This window comes from Daucus carota, chromosome 6 (genome assembly GCF_001625215.2).
Source record: "Daucus carota subsp. sativus chromosome 6, DH1 v3.0, whole genome shotgun sequence".
Classification (NCBI taxonomy): Eukaryota; Viridiplantae; Streptophyta; class Magnoliopsida; order Apiales; family Apiaceae; genus Daucus; species Daucus carota.
Window position 1 is genome coordinate 4,072,808 of NC_030386.2, and position 17,581 is coordinate 4,090,388.

The window sequence follows — 17,581 nt, forward strand, 5'->3', positions numbered from 1 at the left end:
AACAAAACTTAAGTGGAAAATGTCAAGATTTAAATGAGTTGATCAAAAAATTGCTCTCTAATTTGGACTCTATTACAATTGATAAAGGTTGTGAGTTATTTAAGTGTAGTCTGAATAAGGATGGTCCAATATACGTCCTTCCTCAAGATGTATGCGAGTTTGTGAGAATGAGCACATTCAATATATCCATCTTACGAATCCACGCAATGTAAGCAATCTAATTTGTGAATTTTTAATTGTACTTTTTCTGTTAATTACAAAGATGGCCTAACGAGTTGACTTTGTTTAAAATTTATTACAGGTACATTCACCAGTTAGCCAAGAACTTGAATGTGCCGTTCGGAATTATGTGTCGATCTGAACTAGCATCGGCGCGTGAGCGTCCAGCCCAGACAAGTACTTATATTACTAACTTTATGCTTGAATCTAATCGAAGCCGTTTATCCTAGCGCCATATATTCAAAAGTATGAACCATAATTTAATTAGTCATCAAGATTCATGTTTAATATTCGCGTTCCTTTATATTCTCAGCCTACTAATTGATTATATAATAATATTGTAGTGGTCATTGGATGCTAATTCTTATTTGTTTGCGGGACAATATTGTTTACGTGTTTGATTCCTTAAACGACACAAGGAACTTAGACCTCCAACTAGTTTTGAGCATGTATGATATAGAAATTTAAAAATAACTTAAAATAAGTGTGGAAATTGATTATTTTTAATTAGGTAGAAGTAATTTATTATATTTTTGTATTCTTGTTTTCTAGTGCATATAGAGCATACATAGTTCAACGCGTGCGCACAGGTGGTAATAAAAGTAAGCTCCATTGGTGTGATGTTGAGGTAATTCTATTAATTCTTCCAACTACTTCATGCTTATATATTTATATGTAAGTGCTAATCAAAAAAATGATTAATTCTTTGATTTGTAGTGTCCCCAACAAGGAGAAATAACAAAGTGTGGTTACTATTTTATGAGATTCATGTATGATATAGTTATGGAATATCATAAAAATCCAGAGATTAAATGGAAAGAGGTATGAACAAAAGTAATTATAAACTTTATGTAATTTGTATGGTTATGTTTGAACATTGTCTTTATATTTTTGTTCGATAATGTAATGATAATTTGATTGTTACTACGTACTTTTGATGGATTATGTAATTCAGCTTTGTACTTTTATTTGCGACTTTTGAATATTAGAATGTAATCTAAACATGAATCATGGATTTGACTTTGAATTATCAAGCTTAATGTAAGATTCATTTTTTATTTCTTGGATCTACATATGTAGTTTTTTTTTGGCTTATAATTTTATAGTGTGGTCGATATAATAAATAAATTTCATTTTCATTTTGGCATCGGTTTGTAAATTAATTGGCATCGCTTTGGCAAATATGTCAAGAACATTTTTGCATCTGTCTGCTGACTTTTGGCAGATAGGATATCTTCTGTAGTGTTTTTAGACCTAAATTGTACAGCCGCTTTGCTATATACTACAGATAGTCATAGTTTTAGAAAAAGCAAGCTGATGGCCTCCTCAATTTTCCAAAAAAGCCTAATTAGCGCCATATATCCGTGTCAACATCACGAATCTAATGGCGTTTCTGCTACTTTCTTTGAGATGTCACCCCTCGAGTAGGGCCTAGTCGGTCAGTTACAAATGTGTTTCATTCATTTGCAGGACAACGTGAGTACATCACTTGAACTCCTCAGAGATCACTGCAAATCTCAATATTAGATATATTTTGTAGAGGCGGACCGTGGCCTGGGCTAGGGTTGGCTCCAGCCCAGGTCAAAGTCCAGTAACCTCCTTAATATTTTATAGCCCATAACTTCCAGCCCAGGTAGAAAAAAACCCAGCCCAGTTATATATATATATATTAGTTTAGGCTCAGCCCACGTAAATTTAAATAACAGAATTTGGGCCACAGGCAAAAAAGAAAGATTGGGCCACGAAACCAAAACGAAAGTCTTGTCCACTGCTTTGCAAACTAATTAAAAAACAAAACAGAGTACACGGACGTGTGTATGCGAACAGAGTACGAGACAAAAAAATTAGTTTATACCCTAATGTGAAAAAGCTATCCGGCGATTGTCTTCCTTGAATCGACTCCTCAATTCTCTACCTCAACTCACTACCATGTAAATTGCTGAACTTTTTTCTTTTATAAATTTTTATTGTAATCAAGTATGAAAAATAATGTAGAGTAATTAATTAAAATATTGATAATGAATATGGGTTTTCTTTTAATCAGGATCATTAGAATATTGATTGTTGGGTGTTTCTTGGTTGTCCTAAAACCAAGACCTCAATATTTTAAGCCGTGTGTGAGTTTGTGAGTCCAATAATAATATTTTATAATATTGTTTGATTAATATCTTTAAGTTATTTAAATTTGACTTGTTGCAGGAGTCAGGATCGAAAGAGGAAAACATTGTTATCTTATTTTTCTACTTCTAGTGCCGCTCCTACAGCTACTCCTAGTGCCGCTCCTACAGCTACTCCTAGTGCTCCTACAATTACAGCTACTCCTAGTGCTCCTACATTTGCAGCTGGTCCTATTGCTCCTGCCCCAGCTACTGCTACTAATACGGCAACAACTACTCCGATTGATATTGCATCTCTTGAACGCGATCCAGGTCTTCGTTGTCCAATTTGGAAGTATCCACCTAATGTTCGTGATGACATTAGGCGTGAATACATTAGACTGGGAGCATTTCAACCTAAACTACACAAAGATCAATATCCACATACTGAATATAAAAGTCAACGTCGTCGATTTCAAGCATCTTGGTTCAACTCATGGCCTTGGCTAGAGTATTCAGTTTCTAAAGATGCAGCATTCTGTTCTCCGTGCTATTTATTTGAAAGTGATACATTTGCACAACATTGATGGAGGAAGAATATTTGAGAGACTCTATGCTTATCAACATTGAGAGGGAGTATGCTGAAAACATTGATGTAGATGAGGTGATAGATGAATTTTACGCTCAAAAGAATCGCCGAGTACAACTCATTATGATGTGAGTAAATCTCATCTTTTTTTTCCCGTTGAAACTAGTATATTATTACTTGCTTTTTTACATATGTTACTATATTATTAAATAATATGACTGAATTTTGTGGCTTTACTTTACATGTATATGTTAGTTTACTTGTTTATCTCTTCATTGAATTCGTGGAATTTTTTTTTAACTCCAGCCCCAGTAGGTTTAGAATCCTGGGTCCGCCCCTGCCTACAAACATTACTAGAAAAACGGGTAAAATTGACCGCCATTTCCGGTCACTTGAACACTTGTTGAATTTCTGCTCTACATAATGCAATTCGAACAGTCTACTCATGACCTAATTACAACTATAGCTAGGGTTTAAATAATTAGGGTCTGAAATATCGAGACTTGGCAGATATCAAAAAGTTCAATAATCGACTACTTCTGCTTGACCGGCGTCAGTGCAAGCAGCATCCATTACACATTTATCAGCACTCTGAAAGCTAGATCGAGTACATTCATTCTTTAAACATGTTCGCTTTGAACATTTTTACTTGCAGCACGTAGATGATGACTAACCACAAGGTCTTTAGCAAAAAAAAATGACCAACCACAAGGTCGGGGTACCACCAAAACTATCGACCTTCTAGTTAATCTATGACAGCCACAAATAGTTATGTATGAAAGGTACAGGAGCAGGAGCTGTATAATGTGGAAATTCTATTTACCAGCCAATCCAAACCCTATCCTTAATTGGGTTGTGTTCAGGTGAAATTGAATTAAATCAAATAGTACAATTTTAGTGTATTAACAACTAAATTGAACGTGATAGGATATTGTAATGCAAAACGCTTGTTCTCTCCTATCCCCTGAATTAACCAGACTTATCTGAAATAATTAAAATATATAAATAAAAGTTATATAGATGACAATCAAAAAAATTCAGCTCCAATTGGACATTTAGGATTGTTAAGAAAGTTTAAAAAATTATGATATTTTTCGAAATATCTACATTCGTAATCAAAATAATACGGATATTTTTCATGTCCATATCCGAAATGAAGGAGATATTATTTGTATTTGTATCTGACAATTTCGAATACATATACAAATATAGATAATATCAGTATCCATAAATATTATAATACAGAAACAAAAAAATTATATCTATTTAATATATAATAATAACTTATTAATAATATATATTTTTCTTCATAATTTAACATATTTCTTAGATTTATATTTAACTGCACACCATTTAAAAATATATATTACATATATATTACATACTAATATATTATAACAAAAATATTTCATATTTTAACTCTTATTTTAAAATAAAATAAATTATTAAGTTACTTTTCAATAAATTAAACAAACTCTTGATAATTTAAATAAGATTCAAATATTATTGAGATCCAGATTTGAATTCAGATATTTTGTCAAATTATTTTCGAATACGTGTACGAATTTGAAGCAAATTTTCACATCCGGATTTAGATTAGATTCAAATTCCAATATAGATAAATCCACATTCGAATTACCTGTTTAACAATGAATTGTTCCCCTTTTTCCTTATCCATAATTTTATCCACCTATTTATATGAGTTATATTTACTCAGTTATTACGGGTCCATTTTAATAATTTATATGATACAATTAAAATAGTGATTTATTAAATCTAATACCATGATTTTGCAATAGTTTCCTATTTAAATTTTGGTTTATTGATTTTTATTAAAAGCAATGGATGTGCTTGTCGGAGGTTGGTGTCAAACGAACGGATAGATGATGGTACTCGAAGGAGAAAAGTCAATAATAATGAGATAATATATTTAATATATATAAATATAATTATAGGAATGAAAAACTTAGAAATAGCTAAATTTGATTATATAAATCATTAGTTTTCAATTAGTGCGGAGTCTTATTGAACCTCTAGTTAGTCCATGATAAATTAACGGAACAGGAAAGGATACCAAACCAATGACATCAAGGAGGGTGAATAATCACTACAAGAAAAACAGGGTCATACAATAGTTTATGACCCATCTGTCTATTATCTCGGAATTCCCCAGCCGACACATTTCCAACCGTCGTTAGTCGGTTTTGAAATTATCCACGTGTATGACACGTCAACGGTGGGACCGGATTTCTAAGGAAAAGGCAACACTTTTCCGACCAAAGTCATCAGTCGGTTATATGTCTCATTTCGGACCGATCCGTCATTCGCGACTCGGTTTTGAGGTACTGACGTGGTCGGTCGGTCAGTGGTCGGTTATGAACTCAAAACCGGCTAATTTCATTCATTTTTGGTTGGAAATGACGGTCGTAAATGCCCATTTTTGTTGCAGTGCTATTTGGAAAAATGTATATTTTTGACAAATATGTATATATATGTTGTCTTTTAGGCTTATTTGACAAAAAAGGGTATTTTTCACGAAAAGAAACGTGAAGGGGATTTAGCCAACCGGCCATTTCTTGTGTTTTCATTTCTTGTGTTTTCATTTGTGCCAGTGTCACAAGGAAGATAGTAATTATAGAAGTTATTTGAAGCTCGAAGTATTGGAATATTTATCAATTTGTGAGGTATATATATATTTAAATTGTAAAAAAATGATTTAGAATTTCATTAACATATCTGGAATTATGATAATCAAATTCTAGTATATAGTATTTGTAGTAATATAGAGTTCTTGAAACTCTTATAATAAGTACATATAACAATTTTATTAATATTTTAAATAATTAAACAAAAATAAACAAATTATAATAATTATAATTGAATTTATTTGTCTTTGTACTTTCTCAAGCTAGTCGAGGGGCTTTCACTCTTGTTTTATACGGTGGAAAGCCCCAACCTTTTTGTTTTCTTTTCTTTATTTGATTTTTTTAAATAAAATCCATTTTTTTGGTATTCGTATGTCTCTTTTTAGAGTGCTTATTTTACCTCTCGTTTAGAGTGTTTCATTATTTTTTCGCTTAATTATTTTTGATTTTATTCGATGTTAGATCTGTTGAGAATGATTGTATTTATGTTTTTGGGATCTATAAAGCCCGCATCAAATCTGAGTGGGTAGTAATTATGACAATATTTATCTTTTCAGAACCAAAGATTGTTCATCCGTTAAGAATTTACATCTTCGGCATGTCTATAACTGGTATCCGACATTTAGATAACTGGGGTGACTCTCCTCCAATCTCAGTGTATGTGATTACGGTGTTTGAACACGGGTTTAACAATGACTTAATTTGATGTGATAAATATGAATTATGATGTTACTTTTTTAGGGATGTTGGTGCTAGTCAGAACGCTTTTAGCTTTATAAAATTTTAAGTTATATGTGTTAAACAATGAGTAAACAAATCAGCTTTAGCATATTATTTGTTTTCCAACCTGATTTATATGTTCACTTAGGAATTTATTCCGGTTTTATTTTGTTCTGGTTAATGAAAATGCTTTTCTTTTCCAGCAAAGAAAAGAGTAAGTTTCTTTAGAACCTTACACAACACGTCCACCACCCTTAATTACCTGTTGTTTCTATGTTTGGTTTATTTGACGAAATGTATTCTTGACAAATTCCCCTGTAAGTGTATGATTAAAACGTGAAGGGTATTTAGCCAACCGGCCAGGTGCTGTGTTTCGTTCCTTTCTCGTGTTTTTCATTTTGTGCAGTTTTCTTACTCACAACTGAACGCTCCTATATAAACAGGACGTCCTGCTAGCTTTGAATACCAAAAGCTGAAGATCCTTTATCTTTCAATACACACTAGTTTGCTAGCTATCAGTAGAGTAAAATGTCTCTCAATGTTCTGGCAACATCTTCAGCTTCTACCATTCCCCAGCTTTCTCGCAGGTCAGCCAATTATCATCCTAGTGTGTGGGGAGACAAGTTCCTAGCATACGATACCCCTGATCACAAGGTCAGAAATTTATCATCATCTTTTCCCCCTTCCATTTCTAAATATTGGGTTTATTAGTTATGAATAAAAGATTTTATGTGTCGTAAATATTAGTTTTCCTAGTTATAATGAATAAAAGATGAGTAGTGCTAGGTGCACATAATTGTGTACAGAAAATTTGTACATAATGATGTGGCAAGTGATGTGGTGGATTTTAATTGGGGTGGTTGGTGTAAATGCAGGGGGGCCATCCAATTAAAATCCACCACATGTCATTATGTACATGTTTTTGTACACAATTATGTGCACCAAGCATTTTCCATAAAAGATTTCATGTGTTGTAAAGATTTCTAAATATTAGCTTTATGTGCAGAAAGATGATACAGACACAGCGGAACAAGTTCAGAAGCTGAAAGAAGAGATCAGGGAGATGTTAGTGCAGACAGCGGCAGAGCCAAAACAGGTGATCAACTTGATTGATGATATCCAACGATCGGGTATCGCGTACCATTTTGAAGCTGAGATTGAGGCTGTGTTGCAGCGTATGAACGACATCTATGATGAGTTTTGTGGGAGTAACGATGTTGATGACCTTCACCATGTTGCACTGTGTTTCCGGCTACTAAGGCAAGCCGGGCATAATGTGTCCTCTAGTAAGTTATTTTATTTTCCCTTTCTGGAGGAGAATCCTTTTTATTCCCTTAACACTTGATATATATAATGACTTGGTCCCAAGTTAAGGTGTTCACTGAGTAATAATATTACACGTCTACTCAGGAACATAATAGAATTATTATTGCTCTTAGCCATGCACGTGAATGAAAAACGTCTTGCTCGAACATTAGGGGAAGATTATTATTCGACATACCCCTATCAAAAATTAGTTATGGTCATAAATATTTTTTATTCATAATTATAACAGTTATTATACTTTTATGAACTTTTTTATATTGATCAGAATAGCTTTTATTTAATAATAATTATTATTATACACTTATGAAATCATTTCTATATGCACTCAGAATTTGCATAAAATTCAAATAAGGAGTAATATCAAAGTAACAAAATTTGGCTATTATCATACAAGTTTTTTATTTAATAAAAATTATTATTATAGGAGAAGAGTTGTATATCGACTAGGTCTTAATAAAATTTCATAAGGCTAGTAGTATATTGACAAATAAAATTATTATTTGAATATACAAATCATTAACGTAGCTATATATACAAGTAATTCTATCACCTAATCTTTAAAATACGCATGCAGCTGTGTTCCGCAAATACATGGATGATGACAGAAAGTTCAAGAAGTGCTTGCTTAGGGATACTCGAGGACTGCTAAGCTTGTTTGAAGCAACACATTTTAGGGTTCATGAAGAAGAGATACTGGAGGAAGCACTTCAGTTCACCATCTTTCATCTAGGGAACCTCATGTCTTACTTGAGCAAACCTCTTGCAACCGAGATCTCATATGCACTTAAGTATCCTATTCGAAAGAATTTGAACAGGCTTGGAGTCAGGCACTACATTTCTGCTGAAGAAAACAATGATGGGCATAATATTGTTCTTAAATTTGCAAAATTAGACTTCAACCAGTTGCAGAAAATGCATCAACAAGAGCTAGGCAACATTACCAGGTACATATATACTTGTGAGGTTATTGCATGCTTTTATGATCGTATTTAATTAAACACTAGGAAATTATTCACCTTAATCATGCACAATAATATATACTCGAATTTCAGGTGGTGGAAAGATTTAAATTCTGCTGAGAAACTTCCATTTGCTAGGGATAGAGTGGTGGAGTGTTACTTCTGGATACTAGGGGTGTACTTTGAGCCCCAATATTCCATAGCCAGAAGATTTCTAACTAAAGTCATTATGCTCGCATCGGTTGTTGATGATATTTATGATTTGTATGGTACCTTGGATGAACTTTTACTCTTCACTGATGCAATTGAAAGGTAAATTGTGGCGAGTACAGATTTTTTTTCCCCCCAATGAGTTGAGTATATAAGTATAATACTTCGCAGCCTTCTTTGTGATCTCGGGTACGTGCAGGCAGGCATAGTGCTAAAAATTTCAAGAGAGTTAAAAAAAACACCTAGAAATTTGATTGTAATTAGTATATTTAGGTTTGCAAGAAATGCTGAAATAATTTGATCACAAAAGTAGCATATTCAACTCCTGAAAGTATAATAAAATCACACAATTTTTTCAAATGAAAATAAATAATCAGTTAATTTTTCTCAATTTCCTACCAGCTGATATACTAGAAATGGGAATTTATATGTCAGATATATGTGTTTGATTTATATATGGCTTATCAACTTGTACATTTATAATGGTCAGATGGGACTCGAATGCATTAAATCTGCTACCGGATTACATGAAAGTGTGCTATCAAGCTCTCCTTGATACTTACGGTGAAATGGAGAAAGTGCTTGAAAATGAAAGTGGAAGACCCTTATATCGTGTTCACGAAGGGAAGAATTCAGTAAGTTACAAAACCTGGTATATTTTTATTTGTAATCAATGACCTAATATGACATAATGAGTCATATTGGATGAGGAAGTATCTTTGTCCTGTACTATTTTATCTTAACACTACTATTCACTGGAAATTGTATCGTAGGTCTAAAAGAAGATTCGAATGGAGACATATATATTAAGTAATTAGTAGCTCTAATGAAACCTTACGTGTTACGAGAAAGACTTATCATAATCTCTATACAATTTTATATGAACAAATTTACTTTCTCATGGTAGAGTAAACTCAATTAATTTCAACGTTACCTTTTAGTAATCTACTCTACAGTTTACTAGGTTAGCCAAGGCATATCTTGATGAAGCGAAGTGGTTTAAAGAATGTTACTATCCAACTATAGAGGAGTATATGAATGTGGCACTCGTGTCCTCGGGCTATGGAACGATGGCTACAAATTCATTTGTTGGAATGGGAGACGAGGCAACAAGAGAAGCCTTCCAATGGGTGTCGAATGATCCTTTGATTGTTCAAGCTTCGTCCTTAATTGCAAGACTCTGCGATGACATGACAGGTCACGAGGTTAGACCTTGTTTTTCATTATGTATGGGTTATATAATTATTATTTACTTAAAAGTTTCAAGTTAATCATTTGTTTCAATTAACAAAGATTCTAAAATTAGCAAGTTTCAGTTTGAGCAGGAGAAAGGAGACATACCGTCAGCTGTTGAGTGCTACATGAAACAACATGGTGCTACAAAAGATGAAGCATATTTGGAATTAGACAAAAGAGTTACAATTGCTTGGAAAGATATTAATCAAGAGTGTCTTAGTCCAACTCAGATTCCACTGTCACTTCTTGCGAGAATCGATAATCTTACACGAGCCATAAATATACTGTATGATGGTGATGACGGCTACACACATTCATCAACAAGGACAAAGGATCTTATAACCTCGGTGCTCATTGATCGGGTTCCATCATGAGGATCTGTGCTCATTGCTCATATATTACTGTTCATCTGTTTGTTTTAGTATCTTCTTAAGTTTCTAATCTTTCATATTGTGACTTGTTTCTGGAGAACCATTTATGATTTTTTTGTTGATGCAAAAACTTTATATATATATATATATATATATATATATATATATATATATATATATCATGGTGAGTTTAAATTATGAACATTAAATATAATAATGATGTGTAAACTAATTGACTTGGATAAAACATGTAATCTAGGTATGTACTACAAGAAATTGATAGCTTATAACACATTATATACTAGGAGTTGGATCATCGCAAGAGCCGGATTCTACTTTCTAATGTTGACAGTTGATATGGGCATGACTTGTTTAAAAAATTACAGTTAAAAAAAATTGTTCAAAATGTCAAGTTAACAAACGCTGGCACTACAAAAAAATGGACAACCGACCAACAAATATGGTCGGTTATGTCCATTTACCATTGGTTTTAGAACCAAAACTGACAAAAAGTAACTTTCGGTTTTAGCATCGATCAAAATTATGCTCAATTTTAACTCGTACAAGAATCTTGCACCACTGCGCCTTACCATGCTAGGTGGTGCCACCTGGAATCAAGTGCCACATGTGTACATATAACTAACCGTGGATGTGGTCGGTTATAATGGATCACCAAGGGATACATTACAATAATTGACGACTACGAAAACTATATACATTCTTCATAAATATGATATTGCAAAATATGATATTATGTAAGAACATGTTTATATGGACATGACTTGTTTAAAATATTATAGTTAAAAAAAATTGCTCAAAATGTCATGTTTACAAACGTTGGCACTATAAATATGGTCGGTTATGTCCATTTACCATCGGTTATAGAACTAAATCCGACCAAAAATAACGATCGGTTTTAACTAGGTCCGTTTATACACATTGGTCATTTTAAGGTCTAAAATACATTACGGTTAGTTTTAATTTGTAAAAAAATCTCGCACTAGCGGGCTCTATAGTGCAAGTTGGTGCCACCTAGAATCAAGTGTCACGTGTGTACATATAACCGATCGTGGCTATGGTCGGTTATAATGTATGACCAAGAGAAGTCAAAATTTGGGGAGAATCCTAAAACCGATTGATGATGGTCGGTTTTAAAACATTGGACCGCTTTATTATAGAAAAAATTTTGGTTGGTTAAAACCGACCAAACATAACCGAGCGACACTTTGGGCGGATTTATGTACCATGTTTAGGAATGATAACTAAAATCGACTAACTCATGTGGTAAGTGTTAATCTTTTATCGGGTTTATCCCAGAAGTAGATTTAGCCTTTTAAAAACTGATTGGTCATAACCGACCTATACATTACGCAGACGGATGGTTTTCTGCATTGTGGAATGGTATACACGGTCCGTTATGACTGTTGTTGGTCAGTTTTCTGAGTAGTGGAATGGTAAGGTTGGTCGGTTTTGACTATAATCGGGTGGTTTTTTGGGGTTTTTTTTTTGTTTTTTTAAGGCTTCTGTTGTTTCTTTTCATTGCCATTACCTGCGACAAACACCCAACCAACAAAACAATTTCTAAGAGCTACAAAACTAACCAATCAAATTAACTACAACCACAAAATATCAATAACAATTACCAGAAACATCAAAATTAAATAAAAACCGACCGAGAATCCACCAATTGATCAATTCGAGGAAGCGGGAAGCTATCCTTGGGGCAAGCCTTGTTCAAATCAGTGAAATCTATGCATGTCCTCCACTTCCTGTTGGGTTTTTTCACCAACACTGGGTTTGCTAGCCATGTGGGTAGAAAGCCTCTTTTACTAGGCCTTCCTTCAACAGTCGGTCTACCTCCTCTTGAAGGGTGGTAGCCCTTTCCCCACTAATTGGCCTCCTTTTCTGCCTGACCTCCTTTTTGTCTGGGTCAATGTTGAGGTGGTGGCACATGACTTCTGGGTCAATCCCGATCATATCCGAATGGTCCCAAGCAAAGACGTCCAGATTATACTTTAAGAATGCAGCCAGGGTTTTCCTTAGATCCGGCCCCAATTGCTTCCTAATTTTTAATTCTTTAGAGGGGTCAGATTCATCCACCAAGATGGATAGAGTGTCCCCAGCCGCTCTAGTCTTCACCTAGGTTTCCGGCATCCTTGGGTCGAGGTCAATTTCAACTGTAACCTCTTTCTTGCTGCTCTCTTGGGGTTACGTACCCAGGATTTCATGAACGGGGAGCCGTGTCTGGTCCCCAAGTCAATAGGTGACCATAGCATTGTTGAAGCCATAAGGCGCCTCGTGACCATTTTCTTGTTTTTTATTTTGGGGCTGCACCTGACCAGCCCCTTCAGAATCGTCGTCAATAACATCTTCCACAATTCCTTCAACCAGGGTTTCAACGACGTCAATATTCTCCACCGGGGGTGTGCCCATGAGAGTGAGTCATCCATGTCCAGCATATGAGGCTTCAAGGTATAAGTCTTCCCCCGGATGTTGCACAATGACCACCAAGTTGCAAGTCTCTTTCAAAAATTTTATCAATATCTTTCCCTGTGTTTTCGCCTCAGGTTTCTCCTCTGGCTCCACTTGTTTGTAATAATTTTCCGGGATGCCTCCATCCACAAGTTGGACCTCCTTGCAGGCCTTCACTGCAGACCTCAAAGCCCTGCTATAGCATTCTCGGGAGTCAGCTTGGCATCCCTGTACACACCCTACTCCATTCGGGGTTGGGAATTTCATGGATAGGTGGTAGATTGAAGTTACAATCCGCATGTGCCTAACGATTGGTCTGCCCAGGATCCCGTTATAGGATATGTCCTCATTCACTATCATGAATTCTGCAACCTGAGTGGTAGCCAGCGGCTCTACTCCAAGGGTGATTGGCAGCCTCACCCTTCCAATAATTTGTACAGCGTTTCCCGTGAAGCCATATAATTCATTATAGCAAGCCATCATGTCCTTATCTGCCATCTTCATTCTTTGGTATGCACTGTAAGCCAGAATGTTGACAGAGCTTCCGTTGTCCACGAGAAGCCTGTGCACATTGATATTCCCGATCACGGCTGATACTACCAGGGCATCGCTATGAGGATGGTGTACTGTGCGCGCATCCCCCTCAGTAAAGGTAATGTCCATGGTCTCCCCTTTAAACATTTTAGGAGGCCTCTCAGACAGGTGGCACACATTAGTTAGGGGTTGCCCTCGGGCTTCCCGCACATATCTCTTCATACCACTGCGTCCCTGGCCTCCCACAAAAGGTCCTCCGATGATCATTTGCACGCTGCCAGCCCGGGTGTTACGGTTGGTTCCTTGTTCATTAGCCTTTTCGGCCTTCTGGTCCTTATATTTTTTAGCCTCTTGGGCCACAAATTCTGTCAGGTATCCAGTACTTCTAATGAGATCCTCTATGTGATCCTTGAGGTGCACGCATTCCGCCGTTTCATGCCCATTCAGGTCGTGGAAAGCACAATATTTCTCCTGGTCTTTGTTTCCGGGGGGTCCATTTCGAAAAGGCTTTCTGAAGAGCCTTGCCTTGTCCCCAACCTCGAAAATATGCTCTATGGAGGCTGTGAGAGGTGTATACTCATTGTACCTTGGATCCCTGGTCTTCCTCAGCGTTAGCCTTGATTTGTCGAAGCCCTGTGTGCTGGTTGCATTCACAGTGATAGGTGAGGTTTTGCCATCTCGGCTTGAGGGCTTCTCACCAGTAGGCCTTGTGTAGGGGTTCCTCTTATAGGTGTTTCTCCTTTCTGGGCTGTAAGACCTATCCCTTTTTCTTTTCCAGTTGCTACGACTTTCGAACTTCGACTCCTTCTTCAGCTTAGCAAGAGATTCCTCAATTATTTTATAGGGTTCCGCCCTAGCAAAGAAGTCAGCCAGGGTTTTAGGCTCTCGTCCCTGCAACTCCTTCCAGAATTCTGTTCCAGGCCTTACCCCTGCTATCAAGAAATTCTTCAGGGTTTCCTTTGATGTTGGCCTGACACGGGGAACCTCTGAGTTGAAGCGTTTGAAATATTCCCTCAGTGTCTCATCTTCCTTCTGTTTAATGTTAGCCAGAGTGTTGGTAGATGGGGCATAAGTAACGGAAGCCCTGAATTGTCAAAGAAACAGCTCACTCATTTTCCTCCAAGAATTGATAGAATTAGCGGGAAGCCTCTAGAACCAGTGGTGAGCGTCATCCCTAACGGTTGCAGCCAATAAGCGACATTTTGTGAGGTCTGGAATTCGGTAGACCTCCATCTTAGTGTCAAACCGGCTAAGGTACTCCACGGGATCCGTGGTCCCGTTAAATCACAGGTCGCCAACCCCCTTGTAGATACGCGGTAGGGGTGACTCCCTAACCCTTTTGGTTAAGGGTGACTTAACGGTAAGCTCGACTTTTGACTTCTTATCGGCCTTCACTTTCTTTAGGGCTTCCAGCAGCTCTTGCATCTTACACTTATCGCCCCCATCATCGAGTACAACCTCATAATCATCATCCATGGGCTGTTCCTTCCTCTTACTCACTTCCTCATCATTATGCGACCCTGAGCTTTTCTCATTATCGTGGATTGAGATGACTTTCGACGGCCTGCGATTCTTATCTTTTGACCGAGCCTCAGACGTGGGCTTCCCCTGTCTTTGGCTGGGAAGAGCCCTCGGTTGCGACCCTTCAGGTTCATCCCCGTTAGGGGCCTTGTTGCCAAGCCTGTGTCGCAAGTCTTGCTCGGTCAGTTTTCTTCCCAGGCGGTCGAACACGCATACACTGGCAGCCTGCGAGTGTTCTCCGTTATCCATCTCGGGGTTATCTTCTTTTTCAGGGTCGCCATCTTCTTTCCTGCCGCCTTCTTCATCAAAATTTAGGTTGGTGGGAGTCACCTTGCTAGCCTTTTTCGACCTTGCTGATTTTCTTTTCAGGGAGGCAATCCTCCGACTCATTTTCTTCATTTTTGCCTTCATCTCCTCGCGTATTAATTCCCCGCTCGGAGTGCCGTTATCGTCTCGCGTACCACCCTCCGGCGTCTTGGGATTTTCTGGATTTTCGGGTATTTCTGACATCTCTCCTCTCTAAGATCAGTAATCCCCTCCTTCTAGCGCCAAAAAGTGTTGTGAGAGGAATTGATACAACACCCCCAGAACCGTATAGCACAATAATATGGATATTTGTTACAACTACGATAATCACGGCTAGCTTTTAGGCGCTACCGTTAACATAAACTATAGAAAAACTAATGAATTTAAGGGCTGAGCTCGCAAAGGACCAAGCAATGAGGCCGGAATTATGGAATTCCGTCCCGCGGTTGCCTGGAAAATATGTCACGAAGGTTACACGTGCCTCTCTTTAGAGTGTAGAACTTGTGAGTTAAAATCTGAATCCTCTCTTTGCAAGGTGCCTACATACCCTATTTATAGGGATCAAGCCTATGTAGTTCTTGAGATAAATACCAAGAAAAGATAAGCTCTTATCCCCTCTAGTTTAGGATTAAACTGCCTTCTTCCATAGTTATCCAGCGGAATCCCACTCCAAGTAGGTCACTTGAAGCCTTCATCTTGCATGCTTATCCGATTATTTGCACTAAATTTATTTAAACGTTGTAATTATCTCCAAAAAAAGCATAATTATCCTTTAATTCGTGGATATATAACAGCTGATATACTCCCAATTCACCTCCAATTAGTCCTCCTAAAAACAAGGAAGAATAGTCCTTCTTGGAGTCTGCCTGCAATTCTGCCCAGGCGGCGGAAGCCCTGCCAGCGGCGTCCCCTAACTGCAGCCCTGTGGCTGCAAGCTAGGATGCACTTAGCGGTAACCCCTATCAGAGGTAACCCCTAAAGCGCCTTCAGATGCAACCCCATTCTGATGGCAGCCTCCACCATGCTTCCAATGGAAGCCCCTTAGTCTTCTTGTATGCCCTCAACGGTTCACCCAGCCATGGTGAAGCCTAATATCGTTTACCAAATAACTCCAATAAGCCCAAATAAAACCCAGATGATATAAAGAGTTGTAAAATAAGCTAAGGGAGATTTTACGACACAACATAACGTTTATTTTTTGATATATTTATTATATAAATATTACTATTTGACATTTTTTTCCTTCTATATCAAATTTTTTAAAATATAGAATAAAAAAGTTTCTTACAATATACATTAAATATATTTGTTAATTGAAAAAATACTGTTAGATATTTGATGATGTCATATCTAACTGACTGGTTTAGTGTACAGAAGTGCATGTCAGAGTTTAGCCAGAAATCAGAGTTTATGGACTGCAAGCTACACCAGAGTTTACGGTGATCATAGTTTTTAGGCGCGTGATTTCTAGGAGAAGATCTGGATAAACAAGGCAGATAGAGATTGAGGAAGATTGTGCAAATCAGGACAGCAGTAGATAGCGAATGATTGATTTATTTCAGGAAGCAGATTATTATTAAATCAATGAGTAGATATCGTGTAACTGTGTATTTATAAACACAACTTAGGGTTTACTCATGAGTTAAGCATCGAGTACATTATTCTTGTAACCTAGCAGCTCTTAGTGATAAAATATAAATCACTAAGAGATTATTTGTAAGTTACTGTGTTTGAGTTTTGATAAAGTGAATAAGAGTTTAGTTAATTTATTCTCTTATTTTTGTGTGTTAGTTATTGATTGTGTTCACTATATACATCTATATGGCGTTCTTCTTCGGCCTAACAAATACAATACGTCATTTTGATATAAATATATACGTTCAAATAAAAAGTTAGTCAGATTTATATTTTTAAAAACCATTCAATATTCAAAACCCAACATGTATAAACAAAAGTTCTAACCCAATACAAAATTAAAAAAAAAAAATTTGACAACTTTTATTTTAAAAATATATATATATTTATATTTATTTTGTATTTCATGTATTTTATTTATTTCATGTATTTTATTTATTTTAGGTAATATATTTAATATATATTAAACAGAACTTGTTTATTTTATTTTATGAAAAATTCAAATATCTATTTTCTTATTCAGATGTGAATTTTATCATTATAAAAATTATAATAATACAAAAATGTTTCATGTATGACAGGTACTCCATCCGTGAGTTCTATACGTTTATTATTTGCATGCATGTCCAGACTTTTATAAAGTATAATTTCATAATATTTTTTTAAATTTTGTTTTGAATGAGAGTTTAAACATCAAACTTTTATTCAGAAAAAATTAATAAAAAAAATATTATGAAATTAT

At 36.1% G+C, this 17,581-nt stretch overlaps 2 protein-coding genes and 1 long non-coding RNA gene across 3 annotated transcripts; 2 read left to right on the forward strand and 1 right to left on the reverse strand.

Annotated features, from left to right (window-relative positions):
* Positions 1-1,044, forward strand: LOC135146955 (uncharacterized). Its single transcript, XR_010284091.1, has 5 exons — positions 1-208; positions 302-465; positions 564-668; positions 772-847; positions 937-1,044. It is a non-coding gene; the product is annotated as an uncharacterized LOC135146955 (long non-coding RNA).
* A 5,674-nt stretch (positions 1,045-6,718) lies between these two features.
* Positions 6,719-10,474, forward strand: LOC108192917 (sesquiterpene synthase Cop). Its single transcript, XM_017359453.2, has 7 exons — positions 6,719-6,923; positions 7,276-7,555; positions 8,170-8,539; positions 8,648-8,866; positions 9,255-9,399; positions 9,721-9,969; positions 10,081-10,474. Exons 1-7 carry the CDS (start codon positions 6,798-6,800, stop codon positions 10,372-10,374), a joined length of 1,683 nt encoding a protein of 560 aa, XP_017214942.1. The 5' UTR covers positions 6,719-6,797; the 3' UTR covers positions 10,375-10,474.
* A 2,339-nt stretch (positions 10,475-12,813) lies between these two features.
* LOC135147089 (uncharacterized) lies at positions 12,814-14,610 on the reverse strand. Its single transcript, XM_064079549.1, has 2 exons — positions 14,534-14,610; positions 12,814-14,461 (listed from the first exon to the last, which is right to left on the reverse strand). The coding sequence occupies exons 1-2, from the start codon at positions 14,608-14,610 to the stop codon at positions 12,814-12,816; spliced, it is 1,725 nt and encodes a 574-aa protein (XP_063935619.1).
* Positions 14,611-17,581: the final 2,971 nt, after the last annotated feature.

Excerpts from the sequence above, each read along its gene's own strand:
- LOC108192917 (XM_017359453.2), top strand. The coding sequence starts at position 6,798 with ATGTCTCTCAATGTTCTGGCAACATCTTCAGCTTCTACCATTCCCCAG. Across the intron at positions 6,924-7,275 it reads ACGATACCCCTGATCACAAG|AAAGATGATACAGACACAGC; the intron begins GTCAGAAATTTA and ends CTTTATGTGCAG. Across the intron at positions 7,556-8,169 it reads CGGGCATAATGTGTCCTCTA|CTGTGTTCCGCAAATACATG; the intron begins GTAAGTTATTTT and ends ATACGCATGCAG.
- LOC135147089 (XM_064079549.1), bottom strand. The coding sequence starts at position 14,610 with ATGGAGGTCTACCGAATTCCAGACCTCACAAAATGTCGCTTATTGGCT. Across the intron at positions 14,462-14,533 it reads AGGGATGACGCTCACCACTG|GGCTTCCGTTACTTATGCCC; the intron begins GTTCTAGAGGCT and ends TTGACAATTCAG.